This window comes from Miniopterus natalensis, chromosome 14 (assembly GCF_054644295.1).
Source record: "Miniopterus natalensis isolate mMinNat1 chromosome 14, mMinNat1.hap1, whole genome shotgun sequence".
Classification (NCBI taxonomy): domain Eukaryota; kingdom Metazoa; phylum Chordata; class Mammalia; order Chiroptera; family Miniopteridae; genus Miniopterus; species Miniopterus natalensis.
In genome coordinates, this window is record NC_142094.1 from 47,860,949 (window position 1) to 47,885,363 (window position 24,415).

General features: G+C 46.7%; 1 protein-coding gene across 2 annotated transcripts in view; it reads right to left on the bottom strand.

Moving 5' to 3' along the window:
• Positions 1-17,651: 17,651 nt before the first annotated feature.
• XPNPEP1 (X-prolyl aminopeptidase 1) overlaps positions 17,652-24,415 on the bottom strand; it is a 40,487-nt gene continuing 33,723 nt past the window's right edge. For both annotated transcript variants that reach the window (XM_087823935.1, XM_087823936.1), the window contains exons 18-21: positions 23,500-23,673; positions 22,546-22,622; positions 21,321-21,419; positions 17,652-17,880 (exon numbers count right to left, since the gene is read on the bottom strand). In XM_087823935.1, the coding sequence (XP_087680061.1) occupies positions 17,752-17,880; positions 21,321-21,419; positions 22,546-22,622; positions 23,500-23,673 (479 nt within the window). In that variant the 3' untranslated portion in view covers positions 17,652-17,751. The remainder of the gene's footprint in view (positions 17,881-21,320; positions 21,420-22,545; positions 22,623-23,499; positions 23,674-24,415) is intronic.

The following is a 24,415-nucleotide window of genomic DNA, read 5'->3' on the forward strand; positions in this document are numbered from 1 at the left end:
GGAGGCAGAGACCTCCACTTCAGGGGTCACCTGGTTTACACGTTCCGCACCCCATGCCTTTGCTGTGCTGCTCCAAGTGCCTTCCTTCCCTTTCAGGCACCAGCCCACCCGTGGATGTTGTCTACACTCCGTAACTTTAAACCAGCTCCTCGTGCCTGTGGGCTGCCTTCGCATTGACCATTCAATGGGCACTGGAAAGGCTCCAAAGCCGTTTGTGAACATCTTCCCAATCACTCCTGCCTGCTGCTTGTTACCCCGCATGTCTTCTCACCCCGCTGAGCTCCGCTTGGCTCCTATACTCTTTGCTCTAGTCCAGATTCTTGGGTCCATTGTCCATGCAGAATTAGTCGTGCTCTGGATTCCCTGGGGTGATAATCATTGCTTAGTTCCCAGGAGCTGAGCCTTGGCTGGCATGGCACCCCAGCTGGATGTGCCGGGTTCCCCATGAGGGCGAGGATTGGGAAACCCCCACAACTTCCTCCGCAATCCCCTCCAAGGTAGGCCTTCCCTAGCAGACGCCACAAGCCCCACCTCCTCTTTTCTCCCTGCACTTGAGAACATGTTCCCATGGGCTTTGCAAACATGTCCCTCCCTGCACACTTTAATTGTCTGTAAGAATGTTATTCTGCTCCCTATTTACTTTCTTATTTTTAACATCTTTAATGGAATTTGGTCTCAATCTTTATGTTTGGCATTTTTACATGGAATTGGGTTGTTTTCCTCCCTAACTTCATGGCTCTGGAGCTCCCCCTTCTGCTGCTTTTGTGAAACATTCACAATATGCCTCCTCCCTTTGTGAAACTCTCCTAGCTCTGCTCTGGCCCTTCATCTGAACTCCCTGCTTCCTGTGTCTCTACCGGCTCAGTGCTGCTCACTTCGGCTCCTGTGCCCGGGAACAGGGAAAAACCTGTTCTAGGCTGAAAGAGTGGGATAGACAGAGGCCCTGAGCCTTCCTGCTTTTGAGGAATTAGGAGCAGCCAGTGTGGCTAGATACTCGTGAGACGGGTGGATATCACGAAATGATGCATGAAAAAAAAAAAGTCAGAGTAGATCATTCAGGACACTGCAAGCCACGGAAGAGATTTTGGATTTTATTTTGTAGGCAATGCAAAGTCATCAAAAAGGCTGTGCGTTGTATACAACATTCCAACAGGGCTCAGAAGAAGGATCGCTTTGCTCCACTTACAGAATTAAATTAGGTACTTTTGGCCCCTAACGTTGATTTGACCACAGAGAAGATGAATGGATGTAGTACATTCATTGCCCGTGAAGAAGTGAACTAAGATGGGAGAAAAAATAGTGCCCAGGGAGGGGGAGAGTCACGAAAAAGGAGGCTAGATAGTTCGGACGGGGGACCAGATTGAGAAGGCCCTGCACAGCCCTTGCTCAGCGAGTCCCTGGGAGCAGTGGCCTTTCTTCACATCAGTTGCTACTGGGAGAAGGGTGGTGACGGAGCACAGAACCTGTGACACAATTAGAGCTACACAGAACCTGTGACACAATTAGAGCTAGAGAGCCACTACGTGGGGCTGAATAGAGCAGCACATTTTTTCAAGAGGCTGTATCCCCTCTTCCAATTTTCAGGGCTCTGCATCAGAAGGTCAGCCGCACTCGCCTGTCAAGATATTTTGGATAATAATGACTTTCCTTTCCTGCTATTCATATCAGTTGCCTTTTGTTATAACACCGAGGCTTTGTAAGCTGGCTTTGTAATAAGTCTTCTATATAATGTAATATTCGGCACTTTCTCTATTCTCATTCAGACTTCCGCAAAAGTGTCAGGGGAAAGGGAAGAAAGGCTGATGCCTGTGATCCGGGTATTATTTTTATCTACATCGCATGAAGGGAGGTTGCTTAAATGCTGTGGGGCTGTCTTTCTTGGATATCGTATATTCAATAAATACATAAAGCAGAGCCACTTTTCCAGTCACTGATGATTGAATTTCTAGAGCTAATCTGGGTTTCCATTTTAAACTCTGTCTTCTTAAGTTTGGATTCATTGGGAATTATTTGTGGAAAGGCCACCAGATGATAGGACATGGGCCTTAGGCCGAAGGGAGTTCAGGACAGCTCTGGTCAGCTAAGGACAATCACGTGGAGCTGAGTGCAGGTGTGAGCCATTGGCGGGAGAAAGGAGACCATTCCAGAGGCCTTATTAGGAAATGTGACCGTGAAGAAATGAGAGTGACCAGTGTTCCCCGAGATGAAGAGGGGGCCTGGAAATGGTAGAAGCAGAACCATGATAACGGTCACCATCATCATCTTGTGTTAAGACTGAGTTGGTGAAGAGCTTCCCATTCAGCCTTGGCCAGTGTTGGGAACACAGGGAGGTGGCACAGAAGCAGGAGCTCAGCTCCCCATTTTTCCATGAGTTCTGAGTAGGAACACAGAGAGATCATTGGTGAATAATTCTATAATGGCCCAAACTGAACTATCAAGGTTAAGCAAAACACTTATATGCATATAATGCATGACCCATGGACACAGACAAAAGTGTGGTGAAGGCCTGGGGCAGGGGGGCAGGTGTGGGGTAGAAGGGATCAATGGGGGGGGAAAAGGAGACACCTGTAATACTTTCAACAATAAAGATAAATTTGGAAAAAAAGAAAGGATTACATATACTAAATGTGCCAATTCTAAAGCCCTTTCTGGTTCTAGCATTCTAGCGAGAAGTGGTACACAAACCCCAAAGGCTTTTAGAGAGATGGAACTGTTCTAGCCCAGTGGTGGATTTGGACGTGACTAATAGATTGTTAGAAACTGGAAAGTCACGAGGTGATCCCCTTCATTTTTCCTATGAAAAGGAGTTTACCCATGGGGTTTCTATGTGCAATGCTTTGACACAAGGCAAGTAAAAGAGAAAACATCAGGAGAGACAAAAAAGGGACTTACCCTATATAGTAAGCACAAATTATTTTATTATAATTTTATAGATGAAAAAGCAGTGACCACAAAACTTAAGATGACTGGTTCAAGGTCATGTGATTAGGTAGTAGCAAAGCACAGATTAAAATCTATTCTAGTCCATCTTCTACTCTGTTTCCTACCTAACAGATGAAATTGAAGACATCACAATTTTTTCTTGGTTAGTTTCCTGCTAAATTTTTCGTTTTATTTAAAAAATGGGGGGGAAATCGGATTCTCTTCCCACTTTATCTTGGCTCTAGATCATGCACCTAAGCGTTTAAATCAGAGGACAATGGAATAGGAGCAATTATTGACGTCTTTCAGAGAGCAACAAGAGCAAAACAACTCCACAGAGCTCAGATATATTAAAAGCAATCATCTTTGTGGAGTTCAATAATGAAACACAAGAGCCCTCCCAGACCACCCACCTGGTCCGGCCTTCAGGAGCACCCAGCAGGAGGCCAACAATGTGACCCACAGGGAGGTTAATTAAAGCACACCACATGGAACGAAGCTGGGCCACCTGTATTATCAATAACCAGTGTTTGTTCAAACATCTGCAGCATTGAGAGAAGAAAACTCCACTACTGTAGTTGATTCCAGGAGAGGCCTGCTGTGGTTTCTTTGATGTTTCACCAGAGTGTGTTGCAACAAGCAACCAAGCCTGAAAACATAGAGCTGTTCCGCTGAGAGGTCAGCATTAGGGCAAAACAATATCTGCAGAGATTGGTAGGATGGACCCGGAGATTTCTCCATGTGTGACTTGGATGCAGAACAAGACTGTTTTCCAATGTAAGATTTAAACAGCAACCATATCTGTACCATGCACTGAGGTGGCCAAGACAGCGGCAGAAGAGGACCCTGGTCTCTCACCTCCTCTTGGGCCAGCGGGTCTTAACCTTGATAGTTCAGTTTGGGCCATTATAGTGTCATCCACTACTAGCCTCTCTCTGTTCCTACTCAGGACGTATGGAAACACGGGAAACTGAGCTCCTGCTTCTGGGCCACCCCTCTGTGTTCCCAGCACCAGCCACGGCTGTACGGGAAGCTCTTTGCCAACTCAGTCTTAACACAAGATGGTGATGGTGACGGTTATTATGGTTCTGCTTATGCCCTTCTCAGGCCCCCTGTCTTCCTCTCGGTGAACATGGCTCACTCTCATTTCTTCACGTGCTTCATGACTCCAGCAACCACCGGGCTTTCTATCCACCAGTTCCCTTTACTCACATCTTTGAATGATACAGCTTCGGGATAATTGGTGATTTGTACTGATATGTAATATCAGTGAATCTCTTCACTCTTCTACTACACATTTAACTTGGACTTAAATATCCCAGTGAGCTACCCACAATATAAGAAAAATAAACAGGTTCTCTAAGAGCCTTTTAATTTTCCCAAGACGTATGCTGTGGTTGCTATCCTTAAGTACCATTGTGTTATTTAACAGTGCGCTGGCTGCTGTGAAGGAACAAATATATGTTCCCTTCTCAGTGAGTTAACAAGTTAAATCAGAAAAAAGTAAAAAGGAAAAGAAAGGGAAAGCACAACAGGAAAGGAAACAGAGTGCTAAGGAGATTGGCAGTTACTTTGTAAGAAGCCTTGAGGTGCGTGAGGCCGTGGTGGTTTTGAGCATTCATTTAATAAACCTGGGGACCCACCAGAAGGTTCTTGTGAGACCCTTGGAGTGTTGCTTTGATTACTTCAACTGGCTACAAACTAGTTTCCAAATAGAAGAAGGTTCCTTTACTCAGTTTAAACAGATGGTGTTAATTGTTCTAATTACTTTGACAACTACTCACAGGCCTTGAATCCTGGCGGTTACACTCTGGCCATTCCCAGGTAGGTCTCACACCTTGTTATAAACAGGCCTGGCTCTGAGCATGGGTTGTAACCTACACAGTCACTTTTCCTATGGAAAGGAGGGAGTCCCCAGTGTGCACAAATCACTAGCAAGTTCTAGGGACATAGTGGGGTGCAAAAAAGACAAGGTCTCCATCCTCATGAAGTTTATAGTTCTATGGGATGGACACGCATGTGCACCTGTGTGACTGTATGTCTCATATACCTGCTGTGAGAGCCCAGGACAGGGACCCTGCCTGTCTGGGAACAGAAGTGGTCAGAGAAGCTTTCCCTGAAGACCAGGTGATTTCACAATGGTGAGGGGTGAGTGGCGACTCATCAGAGAGCGGGGAGGAGACTGAGGGGTTGGCAGCATCTGAAAGACCGTTAGCACAGTAAGGGTGATGCATTTGAGAAAATGGATGATGGTTACTGTGGCTAGAATGCAGGCCGGACGTGGAGCCAGAGAGCCAAACGAGAACCAGATCAGGCAGGAGCCTGTGGCTCACCTGGACAATTTTGAATTTTATTCCAAGGACCATGGCAAGTCACTGGGATGCAGCAGACAGTTGGATTTGTGGTTCAGTAACTAACTAGCAAGGCTCGAACGTTTAAATCATTCTGATCTTTGGCTGATATAAAGAAATCGTTCTTTGAATCTCTCTCTAACCTGCGTGTCTTTTTACAGACTGAGAATGTCACGGAGGCCCTTACCCTCCCTCCGTCCATCTGGCATCTCTGCTCCTGACTGCCCCCCTGGGAGGCATAGTGGGGGCGAATCTCATCCTGTTTTGGCTCCAGAGACAGTAGAACTCTCTCGTGAGCTCCCCGGCTGCTCTCCTGTGTTTCCTTCAGAAATCAGCTTCGTGGACCAGAGTTCAACAAGGAGCAACATGGAGTGTGGCCCAGGGCAAAGGGGCTGCGGGAAAAGCGACAGCTAAGTTGCAATGCAGACGAGAGTAAAGCCGCCTCCCTCAGCCCCACGCCCCAGTCCTCCCAGGACCGGTGTTAAAAACCTGGGTTATTCAGGTTAACATGGACAGCTATTGGGCTTTGAAACAGATTAAATATCAATTTAAAGTGAGCAACCTCAAAATCGACCAAATCCATTGAGATTATTGAAATCTACATCTTGAGACACACTTCAATTTAGAGGGAAGTAAAGAAGGAAAGTCACAAAATTAAGAAGGCAATTCCCCGTCGATCCGGGCCATTGCTGCCTCCTCAGATGCATCTTGAGGGGCATTTTCCCCGACTGGTCCTTTCTTTGCACATACCCTGGCACAGCCTGCTTCCTGCCCCGCCTCCTGCCAGCCCATAGCCGCTCTCCACCGCCTCTGTCTCCTAACTACTTTTTCTCTTTTTAATTCTTATTGATTTCTTTATGGAAAACTACTAAATAAAGGAAAATATATGAAGAAACTGTACACAATAATATGCCAAGAACTTCCTCAGAGTCAGCTCCATTACATGGTAGAAGGGCCTCCCAAGGGAAATAATAAGAGGCCAGTCGCCTGAGTTATTTAAAACTCAACTGGACAAAGTCACCAAGGATGTGCTGGCAGGAAGGCCCCAGCCTCAGCCATACTGGAATGAAGATAATGATCCTACTAGGATTTTTCTGTCCTCCCCTTGCTTTATCTGAAAATCGGTTATATTCACAGACAGCAAGATTCACTGCTTTCCTGTGGCCAAATTCATCAGAAACTGGAACAAAAGCAGAGGAGAGGAATATTAAAGATTCTCTGCTTCAACTATCCAGGGGCACCCGGGGCCCAGGGGAGAAAAATCAATGCTGGGCTCTCATTCTCTGCCTGCCCTTGATTCCATGATCAAAGGAGAAATTCTCTGGAAACAGGAGGGTAAGTTCTGCTAGCGTTTCATGGTAGAAACTGCTGTTATACATGGCTTTCCGCAGTGTCTGCATATAATTTTCGTCCATCAACAAGTAAAGTTTTGTCCCCAAATAGTATCTGTTTTTCCATTACATGTTTATAGCAATTTCTCTGAAGTCCACTTATTATTTTTTTCTATTACAGCTTTGCAGAGCATTGCAGAAATCTTCATAAACTCAAAATATGTGAACTATAAGCATTACTATATCGAGGCAGATCAATGCCCTTACCACCTAGCACCCTAGGGTCCAAGGAAAGGTGTTGTGGTTTTATATATTGGCTACATCAGATAATCATATCCTTTAACTTTACCCAAAATGTCAATGAAAAATCTGCCATGACTTGATAATCAATAGTACCTCATGCATAGAACACTTGTACTTTATAAGCTTTTCACAAGTATCTACTCTTTTGATCTTCAATTTGGGTATTAAGTCCATTTTCCAAATGAAGCACCTGAAGCTCAAAAAAGAGGAAATTAATTGCTTCGTGAGTGACACAGAGATAGCAAGGGCAGGCGGGAACACATCCCAGATCTGTCTGCAAAACCCTTGCTTCTTCCCACTCTACCACCATGTCCTTCTCAGGGCTTTGGGGACCTCACCCTAGAAACAGATTATGTGTTTTGGATGCTGAGTACATACTCTATATATTCCAGACCAAAAAAACCCCACACATTCAAATAGACATAATGTATTACTAAAAATGGTGTTTTAATCACTGGCGCAAGCTGCCCCTAAAGTCAACCGTGGCCCTAGACTTCGCAGTTCTATGAGCCAGCATGTTCCTTTCTGTCTGGAGATGATTGGATGGGGTTTTGTTTTGTTCTATTTTCTGTTACTTGCAAAAGAAATGGCCCTAATATACCACTACTAACAAAATCACAAGAAAAGTCTAGTTTCCCAGGTAGATCTCCACAGCAACATAGACCAATCAGAGTTATAGATTTGTTAGAGCTGGAAAGAATCTATTGAGTTTCTATATATGTGTGTATACAGGGGGAGATTTTATATATACAGAAGGAGAGAGAGGCTCAGTGACAGAGGGACAAAGGGCAGGATATTCACACTCGAGGAGCCTATTCCACCTGTTTCATTTGGTTTGACAATATCGAACTTTACCTGAGCCCTGTGCTCCCAGAAAACAGGGACAGTTAAGAAATTCCCCCAACATTTTGTGTTTCATTAAATAGTTTACCACTAAAAACTACTCCTCATGTGGCTTAGATAAGACTCAAAGTCTGCTCTTCCTGGTGACTGTCCTAAGACATGGGCATGGCTCCGGTATTTACCAGCAACAAGGCCAAATGCAGACATTTCCCTTTCTATCTGAGCCTCTTGACAAGGCTGGGCCCAGCCCCTCCAACTTCCTTTTCTTTGTCTCATGATTGATTAGCTGAGATTAGAATTGTTTCTCCCCCGTGAATTTTAGCTAACCACAGAGGAAAACATGTCCTGGTCTGGTAACTGACTGAGACTGGTCCTGCTTGCAAAACAACCCCAACTGTAAATCAGCTCATCGGCAATGTATTCACTCTCCTTCCCCTCCCATAAAAGTCTAAGGCAACCACCCTGTGGAGACATTCTGATCTCCAGATATGGGGAGCTCTTTTTATTGCAACAGCCTGAATACAGTCAATCTCCTTATCTGGCATTTGCCTGTTCCCTCCCAGCTTTATTGAGATACAATCGACTGCTTTTTGCCTTTGACAATCTGCCCAGGTTTCATTGAACCTCTAACCCACATGCAGGGGATAACTATGACTCTTTCCTCTAAGACTTCAACTTGGAATAAAGATACATGAACCTAAGAAGTCCTAGTACCTGGCAGGCTGTAGTAAGTGCTCAGACAGGTCAAGAGTGCCAAGGCAACTGTGGAGATGGAGAGAGGAATTCTACCTCAGGAATATGGGATTTAAAATGGGTATAGAAGAGCAAAGCAATCTTCCCAATGTGTGGCCCCCTACAGGTGGTACTGAGGGGTGAGCGGAGATTCCAAATACGCCTGCAACAACTCTCCCCAAGCCATCTCCTAAACACACAATCAAAGTAAAACCAATGTCCTTGATATGCTTCAAATATGTTCGCTTCACAAAAAAGCCTCTTGGCCCCCACTACCAACCAGATTGCTTCTTTCTATGGGGAAGATCAGTGGCAGACACGGCTGCTTTCAAGAGTCCAAAATTACCAGAGCCATCCGAATGAGACCAACTGACATGGGGCAGGGTACGTAGCAGTCTCCAGCCAGCCTCAGGAAAATAATAAAGGGGCCCAGTTGCTGAAATGATCACCGCATAAAGGTTATTTACACAAACCCAAGCTGGTCCAGCCAGTGAAAAAGGGATTGAAAAGAATTATCAGTTAGTTGTTCAACAGGATGCCCTTCTTGCCTTAGTAAGCGTAGGCTCAGATTGCAGCAGGTGGGGTGGTTTCCCTCCCTTTCAAAATGAAGGGTGGGAGGAGGGGAGAGAAATTGCCACACAGAAGCAGGTTGCAGAGGGCAGTCTATCACAGCTTCCAGGGAATCACAAAGGGCATCGTCTTTATCCTAAATCATAAATGTGCATAAACTCAAATGCGCATTATGGTAGCTGAAGCCTCGCCTGAAATGGTGCATTTTTGTTTCAATAGCATTTGATTATTCTTGGGGTGTTATTACTATGATCATAACTACTGCAATTTGCCAGCGTATAGAGATGGCTTGTCCAAAGACATGCAGCTTGAAATCAAGAGTAAGAGAGATGCTGCGAGCACCGTGGGGCGAGCTGCTGGGGGCGGCCTGGCCCCTTCCACCTGGGGAGGAAGATGCTGGGGGGAGAACCAGCCTTGAGCCCAAGCCTTGCTGTTGGCCAACAGCGGCAGGGCCTGGGTAGTCACTTCGCCCCCAAGCCCGATAAAGGAAGTGTCGCAGATGATGGGAGCAGCATGACCAAAGGCAAAGGGACAGGCATGAGGGCGTGGAGGGAAGACCCTGGGCCAGCCTGATTAAAAGCATGCTGATGTCGCGAGGCTGGGACAGGTGGAGCAGGAGCATCAGAAACGCCCATTTTCAGGAAGGTCATGACTGTCGCTTCCTGTGAAGTTGACCTGAAAAGGTCAGGAACGCTCCCTAAGAGCCTTAACTTTCCATCACCCCATGTGCAAAATGAGGCCGTCAGTTGAGGACAAAAGCACCTAAACTTTGGGACCCGCCAGACTGGGACCGAAACATACCTCCAGCGAGTATAGGTGAGACCGAGCAATGTGCCGAGACGCTCCGAGCCGCCGTTCACTCCTGTGTACGCTAGAGGTCATTATACTAAAGCAGGGGCTCTATGAGGCTACGCGAAGCTGCATGCGAGGTGCCTGGTAGTCACTCAAGGCACTAAAATGTGCGCCACTCCCCACACCCACTGCAAATCAGGATCGCTGCTAACTGGGCACGTCGCACAGCGCTGATTAGCAATAGCGACGATAACGGCATTGCTGCCTCTGCCTGATCACTGAGCTTGCTCGGGGTCGCAGGCACAATGCTCAACGCTTTTTCTGTGTTTCCTCACTCAGTCCTCACAACAGCCCTGAGGGCGGGACAGTCCAGTGCGCGTTTGCCCTTGGAAACATTTTCCAATGAAATTATGCTCAAATGATTATCAAATTTGGACAAGTAAGAGCTGCTCTGTTGTGAAGTGGAGTTGGACACGGTCATGAGAACAGATGCTCTCTCTCGAACCGAAGCCCATCAGGCTCAGGAAAACGGGTTTATTCTGTCTCGAGAAGTGTCAAGGGGAGGCAGTTCAGGGTTCAAGGAGCACTGACTGCTCGTAAGTTGATAACGTGAGAAGAAAACACAGGGGCAAGTCAAAATTTCGGCATAGAAAGGAGACTTTGGTCCTAGATGCAGATTTGCTGTAAACTGGGTCTTTGGTGAGACCCTCAGGCAAGTCACTTGACCTCTCTGGACTTGAGTTTCTTCCCTTGTAATAGATAATGTTTTGTCATGTATAATATAAGGAACTTGCCTTAGATCAATGGTTCTAATTCCAAGTTACACATTAGAATCACCTGAGGAGAGTTATTTAAAAAAAGGATGTCCAGGCTTCTCCTGAGGCCAATTAAATCATAATGTCTGGAGAGTGGATCCCAGGCATGGGTTGTTGTTGTTTTTAATTCTCCCATGTGACTTTAATGTGTGGCCGGGTTTGGAACCCAGGGAACTAGATGATTTTTAAGAGCTCTCCCAGCTTTAAGATTCCAAGTACCAGATACTTGTAAATGATTGTCCTGATGTTTAAATTGAGACAGGTCAGTGAACATGGTGTGGTGCAAACAGAGGTGTGGCTGCCTGGGATTTGGGGAAACTATTTGAAAGGCTAAGCCCAATGTGGAGAAAAGACATATAAGCCTGAATAAAGATAATGGCATTGGTAATAAACTTAGAGATCAGCATCCTGGGAGATTTACTGAACTTATTCATCAATAAATATTTGTGGAGCACTTATTATGTATGGGCCAGTCCCTGTTGGGCTATGTTGCTGAAATACAGGGAAGCTGGACATGGACAATTAGATATAAGCATAACAGAAGCACTATCGAAATCACTTCTCTGTGGGCACCGGGAAATGCTTCACGGAGGTGGTGTTTGAATTACACCTTGAAGAATGGGTGAAGGTATACGCACATGAAATCAGGTTGGGGATGGAGAGAGTCAGCTGAGAGTAACTGCCTCTAGGACACCATGGCTGAGGCACCAGGTCTGTCTCCCAACATTTCCCTGAGCTTGCCTCCGTCATGATGGTGACACCTAATAGCCCCAATCCTGCTGTGAGCTCTTCAGGGGCAAGGATGTCCATTATATTTATCCATGGTCTTGTTTCCAATGCCTTTTGCGTGTCCTGACTCTCAGTTGGTCTTAAATAAGTATATTTTCAACTGAACCGAAATAATGAGGCAACTTTTTTAAAAGAATAAGTGAGATTGTATCATTCTGTAGTTGAAAATTTTCTAATGGCTTCTTGTTTACTTATCATAAAATCCAGACTCCTTACCGGGAGTGATTTGGCTCCTAAATATTTTTCTAACGTTAAATCACTGTATTTTTCTAACCCCTTCTCACTATGAGCATTCAACAAGCCTTGAATGGATCCACAAGCAAATTAACTGCCTGCCAAAACAAAACTTAACACGCCCATCAAGGAAGATGCTGAAATACAGATAATCACACTATGGCATCCAGCACATGATCAAAACTTTCTAGTTATGTGGGAAAGCACGAAAGCGTGACCCAAATCCAAGAGAGAAATCAGTCAATAGAAACAGATACAGAAATGAAAGGGGTGATGGAATTATCAGAAAGGGATTTAAAACAGCCATTAGAAGAGATAAAAGTAACATACTTAAAAAATAAAATAAACTCTAAGTTACTCTTAAGGAATGCAGGGAAGGAGGGAAAAAGGAACAAAGAACGCATGGCCCAAACAGAAAACAAATAGCTAGATGCTGAACTAAGACCCAATTAAAGGTAAATAGATTAAACACTCGAGTCCAGGGACAGAGGTTATCTGACTGGATAAAAGTAAAATAGAAAATAATCACATGGGAAATGGCAAAAGTCCAGTTTGACCTATCCGCCAGGTTTGGTAAGGTAAGTAATGGGAGATAAGACTGGGAAGTTATGTTAGGTCGTAGAAATGAAATCCTATACTTACTACAGACACGTGTGTCTTCTCTGTGCAGATAATTAGCCCACCCCGTGAAGTGGAATGACCTTTGGAAAAACAGGTATAAAGCTGACTTGCTTTTCAGAATAGTTTATTTGATAAGGAACGTAAATCTTTATCCCATCTCCTGATTTTTACTTTCCCTGAGATGAAACACTGCAGCTGTGGTCATACCTTGCAGCTGCCCAAGCCAGCAATGCATAAATAAGCCAGGTGACCAACAAAACTGCCTTTAAGCTACATGCCATGATCTTTCCTTTAAAAGTGAAAATGTACTTGGAAACTGAAAAAAGCAGTAAGTCTAATCTCCCCTTGTCATTAAATCAATAAAAAAAAATTAAAGACAACATTACTCAAAACTGCGGTTCTTAGAACATATGGCTCCTTTATTTTATTTTTATTGTCATTATTATTATTGTTTTTTCATTTTTCATTGGCTACTGAGTATGAAGACTCCTAGAGTTAAAGGCATCGCGAGATATGGAAAAGATATTGCTCTTGCCTGAGCTTCATGAAACTGATATCAATCTTTTATTTCATAAACTTCAGCCTGGTTATTGCTGCAAACTCAGGCTTTGGTGCATTAAATGTGGCTCTGACAGGAATACAAATAAGAGATTTCCCAATGATACTAAGCAGGGGGGCCAGGGAAGGCCTGACTTCCCTCCCACACCTGGAGGATGAGACTCAGAAAAGGTCTCAAAGCAGCCAGGCTTCAGAGATAAATCTGAGTTCAACTGACTCAAGGAATGACACACAGGTCCAGTTTTTGTTTTTTTCCCCAGTAAAAGAAGAAAGGACAAAGGATCTGGCCTTCTTCTGAGGCCCAACTTGGCGAGGTTGAAAGGGCCCAGACCTCAGGGTCAGAAGATCTGGAGTTTACCCCAAATTCAGCCCCAAATAGCCCACCTCTCTGGGCCTCAGTGAGACCTCCGTAGCAGTTAATCTCTAAAAGTCCTTTCTGACCTGAAATTTTAAGGACCTATGTGGAGCAATCATTAATATTTGGAAAATACTTTCCAAAACACCCGCAGTCACGCTGTTAATGAACAACCTTGAAAAGAATGAAGGGGATGGTGGAGTAACGCTGAGGTTTAATTAAGCTGAAGGACATACAATTAGCTAACCAGTTGCTAGATCTGGTCCCAGGTTTCGTGTCTTCTAATCACGGGTCCTTTATCCCTCGCTGCCTTTCAACAGAGAGAATATAAGGCCCAATTAAAGGGAACATTCTCACAGAACAGGGAAATTGTGCTTTTGAGATCCTCAGAAAGGATTTGGATCTGGGACCAAACTGCAACAGTGAGATGGTCTATCGGGTCAGGATTAAGACTGGAGTTTGCCCCACTCCTGGGTATATACTCAAAAGACTCGAAAACGGGTTCTCAAACAAATCATTGCGCCCACACGTCATTAGTGTTGGGACAGAACATGTCTTTACGTTAGGACATCTGGGTGATCTCTCCGGGGAACGTGTTCAAAGGCAGAATCCTTAACTTCCACGGTCCCCAATAACCTATCCTCTTGCCTTTCCTGCGGAGTCCTCACCGCTCCTTTCAGGTGCCACCCTCTCCGGTCCTCCCCGCACCTGCCCACACTTTCCTGCGGCCCCGTCCTTGCTCAGTCTCCCTGCTCGATAACTAAAGATTTTTCCTTCGCGTAAACACACCTCCGCAGTTCTAAAAAGCATTCTCTGGTTCTTGGAGCTGGAGGTGCTGCTCTCTCCTTCTCTAAACACTTGTCCCTTCCTCCCCTGTATCCCCTCCCGATACCCTAATTATTCCTGAACTTGGCCTTACTCCCTCGTAAGGGGCGCGTTGCTTTAAGAGGAGCGTGGACTGGCGCAGAATAGGGACTCAGGGATTCAAACCAATCTCGTCCTGACCTCTAGGGTGCCAGGAGCCGCCAACTGTTCTCTCAAATTGGACATTAAACTGCTCAATACCTGGAAAGTGCACATTATTTGTGGAATGTTATTTGTTCATCTGATTTTAAGACCACTTCAACATTAAAACTTTTTCCATCTTTATTCACTAATTTATTTCAAAACTGGTTTTTGGAGTAATATTTCCTACCAAAACAAATTTGTGAAATAGCTGAGGACCTCCATGAGCATTTTTAGGGAATTTTCTCCTAGAAAAAAAAAAGTGGAGGCATTAAGGGCCAAGACTCGGGATCTCTTTCCCATTGCTCAACTCTGGCATCACCAGAACCTTAGCCTGGGAGATAGAATCGTCTCTGTGACATATTTTTAAAGCCCCCAGGTGAAAACACGCTAAACTGAAAGTATCTCCATTTTGTTGCTCTCAACCCTCATTCAGTTGACTACTGAAACACACACCTGATCATGGCACATATTTAAGCCGTGAAATATTTACAGCGCAAGGCCTAAGGCAGAGAAAGTACAGTTAATTCATCCTACAGCTCAGTAAATTCTGAATCCAGAGACTCCAACTGATCCTCCCAAGTGATTGTGTCAGTGCAAAAAAGGTCTCCTTAAAAACACACTTCTTCATCTCCAGAATTTGATTTTTATTATGAAAGATGCCCTCCAGGTATGCCTGAGATGACATAAGTAAACCGAGGCTATAGCTCTTTCCTACAGCCATCAAGCACATTCTACCCAGTGACTGACCCATTTCTGAGCAGGTGACTCTTCCTGCTGGTCCTGACACGTTACAGCTGCCACATAAAAGGCTACACCTAGGTACATATTTGCTAAATGGAATAAAGAATCTCAGCTGAATTTCCCAGAGCTCTGACCAACTCCCCACAGCCGTTCTGATGTCTCAGAGAAAGTGCTGGCTACATCAGCAAGTCTGTAATCCTGGGGAACCACGAGCGCCTGGCAGTAGACGTGATTTGAGGTGTGACATGCCAGGAGCCTTTCTTTGGTGGAGACTGAGAAACTGTTTCACCCACTTGTATAGTTTATTCATTTGCTTCTTTAAATCATGTTACCTCTGAAACTTTCCTTTCTCCGGTGATTCTACAACCATCATCTTCCGGGCTCTTTTTCCCCTTTCTCACACTGTACAGTAGTCACTAGAATCAGTTCATGAGCACTCAATAAATATTTGTTGAGTGAACAGAAAGTTATTTGTGACACTTTGTTACTACGTGTGAGGTATTGTGCTAGGTGTTAGAGATGACATCATGAGAACAAATGTGGCCTCTTAGACCATCGAGTCCACAGTCTACTAGAGAAGACAGACCATCAGTCAATCAGTACAAAATAAATGTTGGCTTACAGATGCGATAGATACCATGTAAAACCAGCATGACACCTTCTGCAAAGATCAAGAAAGCACCTCACTCTAGGTAAGGTATGTGAATTATATCTCAAGGAAGCTCCAATTTAAAAAAGTGTCACATATTAGAAATGTGATCAAGTGTGAACCAAAGGCATTCAAGAATTGATCTTTAGTAGGTCAAAATATACCGTTATCATGAAGCCACATTACAAATATAACCTGAGGACTAGCCGTGCGATCTTGCTTCCTCCTGCATGGCAAGTTGGAATCAACAATCCTTGAGAGAAAAGAACAGAGGAGGGTGGTGGAGAGCTGGCAAGATTGTTATTCAGCACTCTGACAGTTTAGGCTCAACCTACCAGTAAAATTTTCTCTGCTGCCACCCTGGTTCTGAACTGTAAATATAGGTTAGTTCATTTCATTTCCTGCTCCGCTGGTTGGAGAAAGTAACAGACACTGCCAACCACACTTTGGTGAAGGGCCAAACTGTGATTCTATTACTCATCTTTGAAAGCCATCCAAATCGAAGGAATGGTTTAAGATTTAATGAGGCTAGTTTTAAAAAGGAACATAGCCATACAGTGGAATAGTCTACAGTCGTTAAAAAGAATTAGATCTATATGCACCAGTATGGAAAAATAACCTAGTTATATTGCCAAATTAAAAAAGCAAATTGCATATTACAGAACGACCCAATTTTTGTACAAGGGATGTATGTCTATATTCTTTTATACTTACACACACTCTGTATGTTACTGAGTACAAAGAAACTGGCAAAAATATACAGCATACATTAAATATAATATATATTTATATATTAAATATATAGCATATACAGGGTGTCCCAAAAATATACATACACACTATAAAGGCAGTGTCTATTAAAATACATTTTATTTTCAAAAAGCAATAGAATCTACAGCTATCAGCTATTAAAGTGTATATACAATTTCTGGGACACCCTATATTTTAAATAATTTATAGTATATAATTAGTGGTTGAGGGTCCATCTTAGGTTGGGTCCTAAAGAAGCACAACCTAAAACAAGGATGTGCATGTAAATAGTTTAGTGGGGGATGGCCCCAGAAACAACAGTGGGCGAAAGAAACGTGAGACACAGAAAGGAAGAAAATAAAGGGTGACCGTAGGGGCAACTAGGACTCAGTCCCAGGGGAAAACCGCAGGAGACAGTGTGCACCACAACGCAGGCATCCCGGCCAAGGGGTGAGGCAGTCGGTTTCCCCACCCCCCAGCCATGACGGTCTGAGGTCGAAGGGACATTAGCCCTGCCGGGCCCGCGGGTCTGCCCCACGTGTGCAAGTCAAGAGAAACCCCGTTGTCTACAAGTAGTAAGACCACGAGAGCTGCGGTGCTACGGGGGAGGCACCCGCCACGTCTAAGAGGCGAGGCGAGGAGCTGACACGAGGCGAGGCTCCGAGTCTGTGAGGCTCCGAGGCTTTTGGACATTATGATTTTTTTGTTATTTTCTGCATACCAATGACATTTTAAAATCAGGGGAAAAAAACCTAATAAAAGTACTCACCAAAATATTAGGTTTTTCTAAAGACAAAGAGGCTTACCATTAAGCCAGGCAATATGCAGGGAGGCCAGGGATCTCACCTCAAAGGGGCCTCCCACCTAGACGCCGCCTGCCCCAGAGGCCACCAGCCCTGGAGATGAGCCCGCCTGACACGCAGGGTGGCCAGTGCCGTGAGGAAAGAGACAGCTGAGACAAAGCACCTGTGGACACTTTATTCACTGGTCATAAATACCATCCCGTGAGCATCAAGGTGATCATGAATAATGTACTAGCACCTGGAACTTGACCGTCGCAAAGCACTCGCTGCTCCCCCATCACCGGCCAGAGAGAACTCACTGCGGCTGCCCAGGGTGTCTCCCCAGGATGCTCGGCCTTGAGGGGACCCTGCCTCTGCTGCAGCATATTTATTCTTGGCTCGTTCTCGACAATTTTTTAAAAAATCATAAAAGATCAAGTGTTTGCAAGAAAATATCAAAGAGGGTAAGAAGATTTTCAGCTCTTCTTAAGAGTCTAAAAGTAAAAAGGGGAGGTAAGAAAGGAGGGGAAGGGGGGAAGGTGTCAGGAGTCTGCCAGGTTTCTTCTTTCTCCAGAGCATTTTACAAAAACAAAAACCAGGAGGTATTAATGTTGTTTGGAGATGGGCTGCGTCTCTCTCATGAGCCACTCGAGAGCTTCCTGGCGGCCCTGTTTCTGCAGCTCCTTCCCAATCACATCCCTGCAGGTCTGGTGGTAGTTGTTGAGCCAGTCGCACTACGTGAGAGAGAAAGACAAACGGATGCAGTGTGTTCACCGTCACCCTTACCGAAGGCTACACAGGCAGACAGTGAAGGGCCCATGCGCTGAGCTCACCCTGCTCATGGACTAGTGACTTCCCTGTGTTCCAGTTCCCTGGAAATAGACGGGACAAGGCCACATCGCTTATGGCAGAAAATGCTCCGGGAATAATCTACTACATGTGGCCTGGCTATGACTACTGAGGGGACCGTAAATACCTAATGGCAGGCCCTGGCTGTAGGCTTCCCTTGAGCACAGAGTAACCCTTAACCAGGTGTTCTCCTTGACAGGACCTTGGAAACCATACCCACAGGCCATTAGGAGGGGGCAGGGAGTCTGTAGCTCCTGCGATGGCCAGAGTCGTCTCATTCCCCTACACCTGAGCCATCTTAGGGTGCTGAGGGGAGAAAGAGGGCCTGAAAACAATCCCTGGACCACTATGAAGACTCCTACTAAGAGATACACCTGAGGCTGGCCTGCCTGCACGCTGAGTTTCTATCCTGTACCCACTGACAAAGCTGAATTAACCAGGATGGGCGTCTTCTGAGTGTGGCCAAGGTCCGTGGGACTGCAGGGGGGGCAGGGAGTGAGCGTCACTGCCAGACTCTCAGCTGAATGCGCCACCACATCAGGAGATACAGGAGCTAAGAAAGGAGGCAGGACTTGGTGCCTGGGGGAGGGCTGAGGCTGGGTCTGAGAGTGTAAGTCCTTCAGCTATAAAAGGGTGAGGTTGCCCCCCTGTGGTGGGTAGGGTTTGGGGGGGATGAAGGCTGGAATGAAGTAAGTTTCCACCTTGAGGACAACCACCTGCTGCTTTCACTGTCCCTGAAGTGGGCCTGACTGGACACCCAGCTGCAGGGAGGCTGGCAAGCTGCCACCACCATGGGTGTGGTTGCTGTAATGAGCCAAATGCCATTTGGGGAGGCAGTGTTGTTACAAAATTATGGGCTTTGAAGACTACAGTCTGGACCAGGTACCGATGCCCAGCTAAGGAGTCAAGGTGGGCACACGAGTCCTCAAGGCACGAGGGCAAACAGATGGGGTGATGATGCCAACTGGCTTTGGCCCACTAGGGCTCTATTCTCCACTGTTAAAGAGCCTACTAGCCCCTGCTGGGAGTTGGGGAAGGGGGTAGAGTCCAAAGGAACCAAGTGCTGTGTCTGCAACAAGGGGCAAGCCAGGCTACAAGGCAGCCTGCTGTCCAAAGCAGCTCAACAGCGAAGGCCACAGCAGGAGCCAACCATGGACCACAGCGGAACTCCCAAGGCCCTGCTGGAGGGGGGAGGGCAAGGAAGAACGTAATCGAGGGCAGACTCAGGGCACCTGAGCAACCTCCCAAAGACCCAGACAGTTTGCAGCTGCTCATGTTCACGTCCAACCAAAGTCCTCTGCTGCCATCTGGTGACAATTGATGAGAATGCTGACCCTACACCCAACCTGCCAAAAGTGACAGCTAAGACTGTCTAGACTGTTTGGGAGATAGTAGATAAAAGGCCACAAGCAGGTATTTTAATAGCCCAGTGAACAGACTCTTGTTGTGGGGTATTACTGTGCCTTCAAACAGAATGAAGTCCCAGATTTACCGAGTGGTAAATGAGAAAGGGACCCTTTTGCTAAAAGAGATCATGTACTCTGCTTGGTATGTTGAATACTGTTGTCTACGGTTATTTGTGGGAAATGCTTATGGTCCCAGGGTAAGCTGATATCTGTCCTATACAAACTAACTGGACAGAAGAACAGTCCAGTGATCTGGATGTTCAAGGTACAGTCATGAACCTGGGTGAGATAGAGCTATCTGGCTGGTCTATGTCCAATGTCATGGGGCAGACTGAGTCACAGGTTAACAAACCCTCCTTCAAGAAAAATGGCCTCATTTAACCTTCCTGGTGCACTGTCTGCCTGGAAGAAGTAGAATGTCACATGGGAGAAATGCCTCCTGATTAGTCACTTCACGTGGATAGCAAACACTGCAGGACCTAGAATTACTTGGTAGGAAGCCACAACCTTGGGCTCCAACAGAACACATGACTTATTCCTGTAGAGTCCCCAGCTGAGACCCTGGAATCTGTGCCTAAGGGTGACTACAAGAGATTGCTTCCTATGGTGCAGAAGCCTCTAAGCAGGGTGGCTCCTGGGACCACTATGTGTTCTTGTCCCCTTTTATCTAAGTCATCCCAATGGGGGCTGGAGAAAAGCCCCTGGACCGTGGCAAGGACTCTTCCAGCTGAAGAGACACAAGTGACCCTGTGCTGCTCACAGGTGGTTTCCTGTTCTGCATCCATCTACAAGCTGAATAAGCCAGCTTCAGCATGGCCTATTTAGGTCCCGTGAGTGGGAATGTTTGGTTGAACCAAGGCACTGATGGTCCAGCAGAGGTGACCAGGCATAGAGGAAGGCTCAGCAAAAAGGGGGTGACCTTCCTCTGTCACCGTCTGTGAGCCACACAAGGCAGAAAGGATCCATGCCACAGGCCTACAGGAGGCCAAGCACCAGGCCCAGGTAGGCCCCGCTGAGGATACGTTCCAACCTCAAGAGGCGCTCCAAGGCCCCTGGGATGAGGCCGGTGGCTACCTCAGGTAACAAAAATGTCTTATTTCTCCAGGAACCACTATGCTTGTCCTGCCTTTGGCTCCTGCCAATCACTTGCTTTTTAACAGCATTTCTGACCACCTGCTTTGTTCTAGAATTTGTGTCCTGGCTTCTGTCTCCCTGGCTTGGGAACTATTTTGTCTGTCCAGCGCTGGGCTGCCCCCGCCCCATCTTTCACCCTTGTCTCCGCTCTGACCTTGATCACCTGCCTGATCCCTCAAGCCTTACTCCAGAGTCCTGGGCCTGCCACCTCCCGGCCTCGTGAGCCTGGGGAGCTAGCCTGGGATTTGAAGGGGTTTCAAGATCTGTGGCACTCTGAGCTTGATAGGTGAGCATCACGGGGTTCCTGCCCTGTGAAGGGCGCCACAGCCCAGAGTGACCAGAAGAGCAGGCATCGCCTCTCTCCGTGTGAACGTTAGGCGTATGATCACAGCTTTGCTTCTCATTTCCTTAACGTTTCATGCAGCACAAGGAAACAACCTGCTGTGTGCAACAGCCAACAGCCCCCCCACTGCCGGGCTTTCTGTAGGGAAGACACATGGCCCACGTCTGCTAAACATGCCTCGTGGCAGCTATGGCTCCTGCCCTCCTGGCCAACGGCACAAGGCTTCCACCCATGAAACCCCACCACCCACAATGGTGGGGGAGGAGGGCTTCTCTACCTAGAGGCCCGACCAGTACAGGAAAAGCACCCCTAGTGCTCAGGAGGCCTAGATGATCAGCCTCAGCTGGCCTAGGCCCCTGGTTAATAAGTGAGACTGCAATAAAGAGCACAGAGCTCTCCACCCCGCCCCCACGTCTGCTCTCCCCCAAGGCTCCCGCATTACCTCTTTGTCTGTAAGAGAATCCACATCTATCATTTTGGTCTGTATCGGTACCAAAGTTAGAGGTTCAAAGGTCAGGCTTCCCCGGTTACTGAAGTTATACTGTGGGGTAAGGAAGGAAACAGAAGTTTTGACTCCTCTAACACAGTGAACCACCATAAGGCCAGTCCCGCCAGCCGCGGCCAGTCCTCCCAGCCAGGTGTAACTGGCTATCAAGGCTGACGAGCTGGTCAGGACCTCTGACAGGCACAGGACACAGCTGAGGTCACTCTCCGGGAGCTGCCCAGAGGAGCAAACAAAGCCTGTTGCATCAGGAAAAGCCAAACAGAGGGTGCTGCGGGGCTCCCAGCAGCAGGGCCACAGACTGTCCACTGTGACAGCAGGGAAGTGGGGGCAGGGGCCTCTCTGGTTTTGGTCCTCAAGACTTCGCTAGAGTATAATTCCCAAAATCACTTTTAAACAGTCAAATATGTGACCAGCCTTGACCTAGCTAGACCCAAGACAACAGGTGTGTCCAACAGCCAGGACACACACAGCACACTGGGTCTCTGACCCCACAGGGTCTTTGAGAGGGAGAAGAGGGGCCACTTTCAAGAACAGTGACTTCCACGTGGAAGCAGAGAGCAGACTCCTGCGGTCAGCCTGACTGGAGGCCCAGGAAGCCACGTCCCTCCATCTGCTCACTCTCTGTACTCACCAATAGAGGGGGAGCCATTGGGTCTTTTAGGTAAAGCTCAGCACCTGAAGCCCATGACCTCTTGGCAATATTGATGGCAAGAAGGTGCAACATCTGTCTTCCAGAGAGCAACACACCTGTCCCACTGCCTGCCGTGAGGCCTGACCCACGTGTGCCTCGGCTCTACCTGAGAAAAATCACCTAGGGCTTTCTTGAAAATAGTTTCCAGGCCTGGAAACATATTCAGGGTCTGAGAAGCAAGCGCGCACACACCCCAGCAGAGGAGACTTCCTGGCAAACGCTGCCTCTAGTAAACTCCAAGCAGGGGCCTGCCTGAGGCTCCACGCATCCCATTCCTGGGTCCCATTTCACTAAGGATTTTCTTCCCAGCTTTGCAGAGGAGAGTGAATCCCAGGAAAGTCCCTCATGTCAGGGAAAGGAAGCTCTATTTGGGCCCCAGAATGGCACAGACTTGACTCCAAACATAAAAGTCTTCATCTTCCCCCATCAAGGAATAAGGAAATTTTAAAAATAAATACATCAATTACTCACCTTGGTCTTCACAGGAACCACCAGGACAACATTCTCAATGCGGATTCCAAAAGCCCCGTCTTCATAGTACCCTGGCTCTAAACAAACCAAAGCCCAGGATGAGCAGCAGTCCCCGGGGAGAGGTACACAGCTTTCCCTCCCAGCGGGGGGGGGGGGGGCAGCCCCGCCCCAAAGAGGGGGCAAAACAGTTGAAGGGCCCACTCAACCCGATGCAAGAGCCTGGAGATGCCCCTTCTCCCATATGGCCACGAAAGGTTCTGAGGTTCCTGAAAACGGGCTGCAGGGTAGGGAGGACAGTAACAGGGACCCACCAAGCAAACAAATCACGATGCGTATCCAAAAGGCATAATGATACAGGTGTTAAAATATATTCACAAAAACTTGGTGATGATATAGGAAAAGGCAATATATTAAGAAAGCAGAATACAGATAATATGTACAATTAAAGAAGATATATACATACCCAAGAGACCAAAAGCTAAATATTAAATCATTTTTCCTTTGGGTAGTTAGATTGCAAATGACTCTTTTCCCCCCATACTATTCCAATGTCTCACTTTTTCTACAATGAACACGTATCACTTTTATAATCATAAAAAGTTGTTTAATTCAAGGTGACAGGAAGGGGAAATTATTCCCAGTTAACTTTAAAATAATTAAAATAGCCCGGCTGGCGTGGCTCAGCAGTTGAGCATCAACCTTTGATCCAGGAGATTGCAGTTCAATTCCTGGTCAGGGCACATGCCCAGGTTGCGGGCTCGATCCCCAGTGGGGGGCGTGCAGGAGGCAGCTGATCAATAAACTCTCTCATCATTGATGTTTCTATCTCCCACTTTCCCTCTCCCTTCCTCTCTCTGAAATCAATAAAAATACATCTTAAAATAATTAAGATATAATAAACAACAAAGCTTTCAAAGAGGACCCATGTATTCCTACTATGTGAGGGCCACCTACCGTCAGTGACAATCATGCCGGCCTCGAGGGGCTCGTCGGAAAACGTTTTATAACTGATACCACAAGGACCTTCATGAACGTTCAAAAAAGACCCAACCCCGTGTCCCGTTCCGTGCAGGTAATCCAGGCCTGAATCCCACAACGCTGAGCGGGCAAAGGAGTCAAGAAGGTGGCCTGGAAGACATATAAAGGACCACTTGATGACATGTGCACAGCACTTTTCAATTCGCAAAGCACTTCAGAGATTAGACGTCTTATGTTTGGCTCCAGACAGTGAAACAGAAACCAGGGGTAAAAGTTACTAGAGGATTCAGATTTCAGCCCAGCACAAGGAAGAGCTTTCTAATAATCAGAGTTCCTGAGGAGGGCAGCTCCCCAGCCAGGCAGCTCAGTCTGAAGCTGGAGGATCATTTGTCGGGACTCTGGTAGGGGGATGGCAGCCTGCAGCAGGTAAGTAAGGGCTACATTAGATAACACGGGCATTCTCTACCCAGCCCTGGGACCCTGAGGTTTCAGAATTACACAGATGAGAGTCTAACCAGACTACAAGCAAGCAGGCAGGCAGGACAGATGAGGAAACTGACACCCAGGGGGCCGAATGCAGGCCCAACAGAAGCAGATTCAAGGCCCAGGTCTCATCCACTCCCCATCCAATGCCCCGCCCACCAGTCCTCAAGCAAGAAAGTATATGTCTGAAGTCAGGGGCCCAGTAAAATAAACCCCAACAAGTGTCCTGAAAGAACGCAATGGCCAGCACTGAAGGGCAGACAGGAGGCTACACTGACGTCCACTGGAACCCTGAAGCCCTCATGTCCTGCTGCCCTCTCCTAGAAGCCACCAGCCAGTGTCACCCAACACCATCCGTGGCCAGGAGTGAGGCACACAGCTGACACCAGGCCAGATACTATGCCTAGCT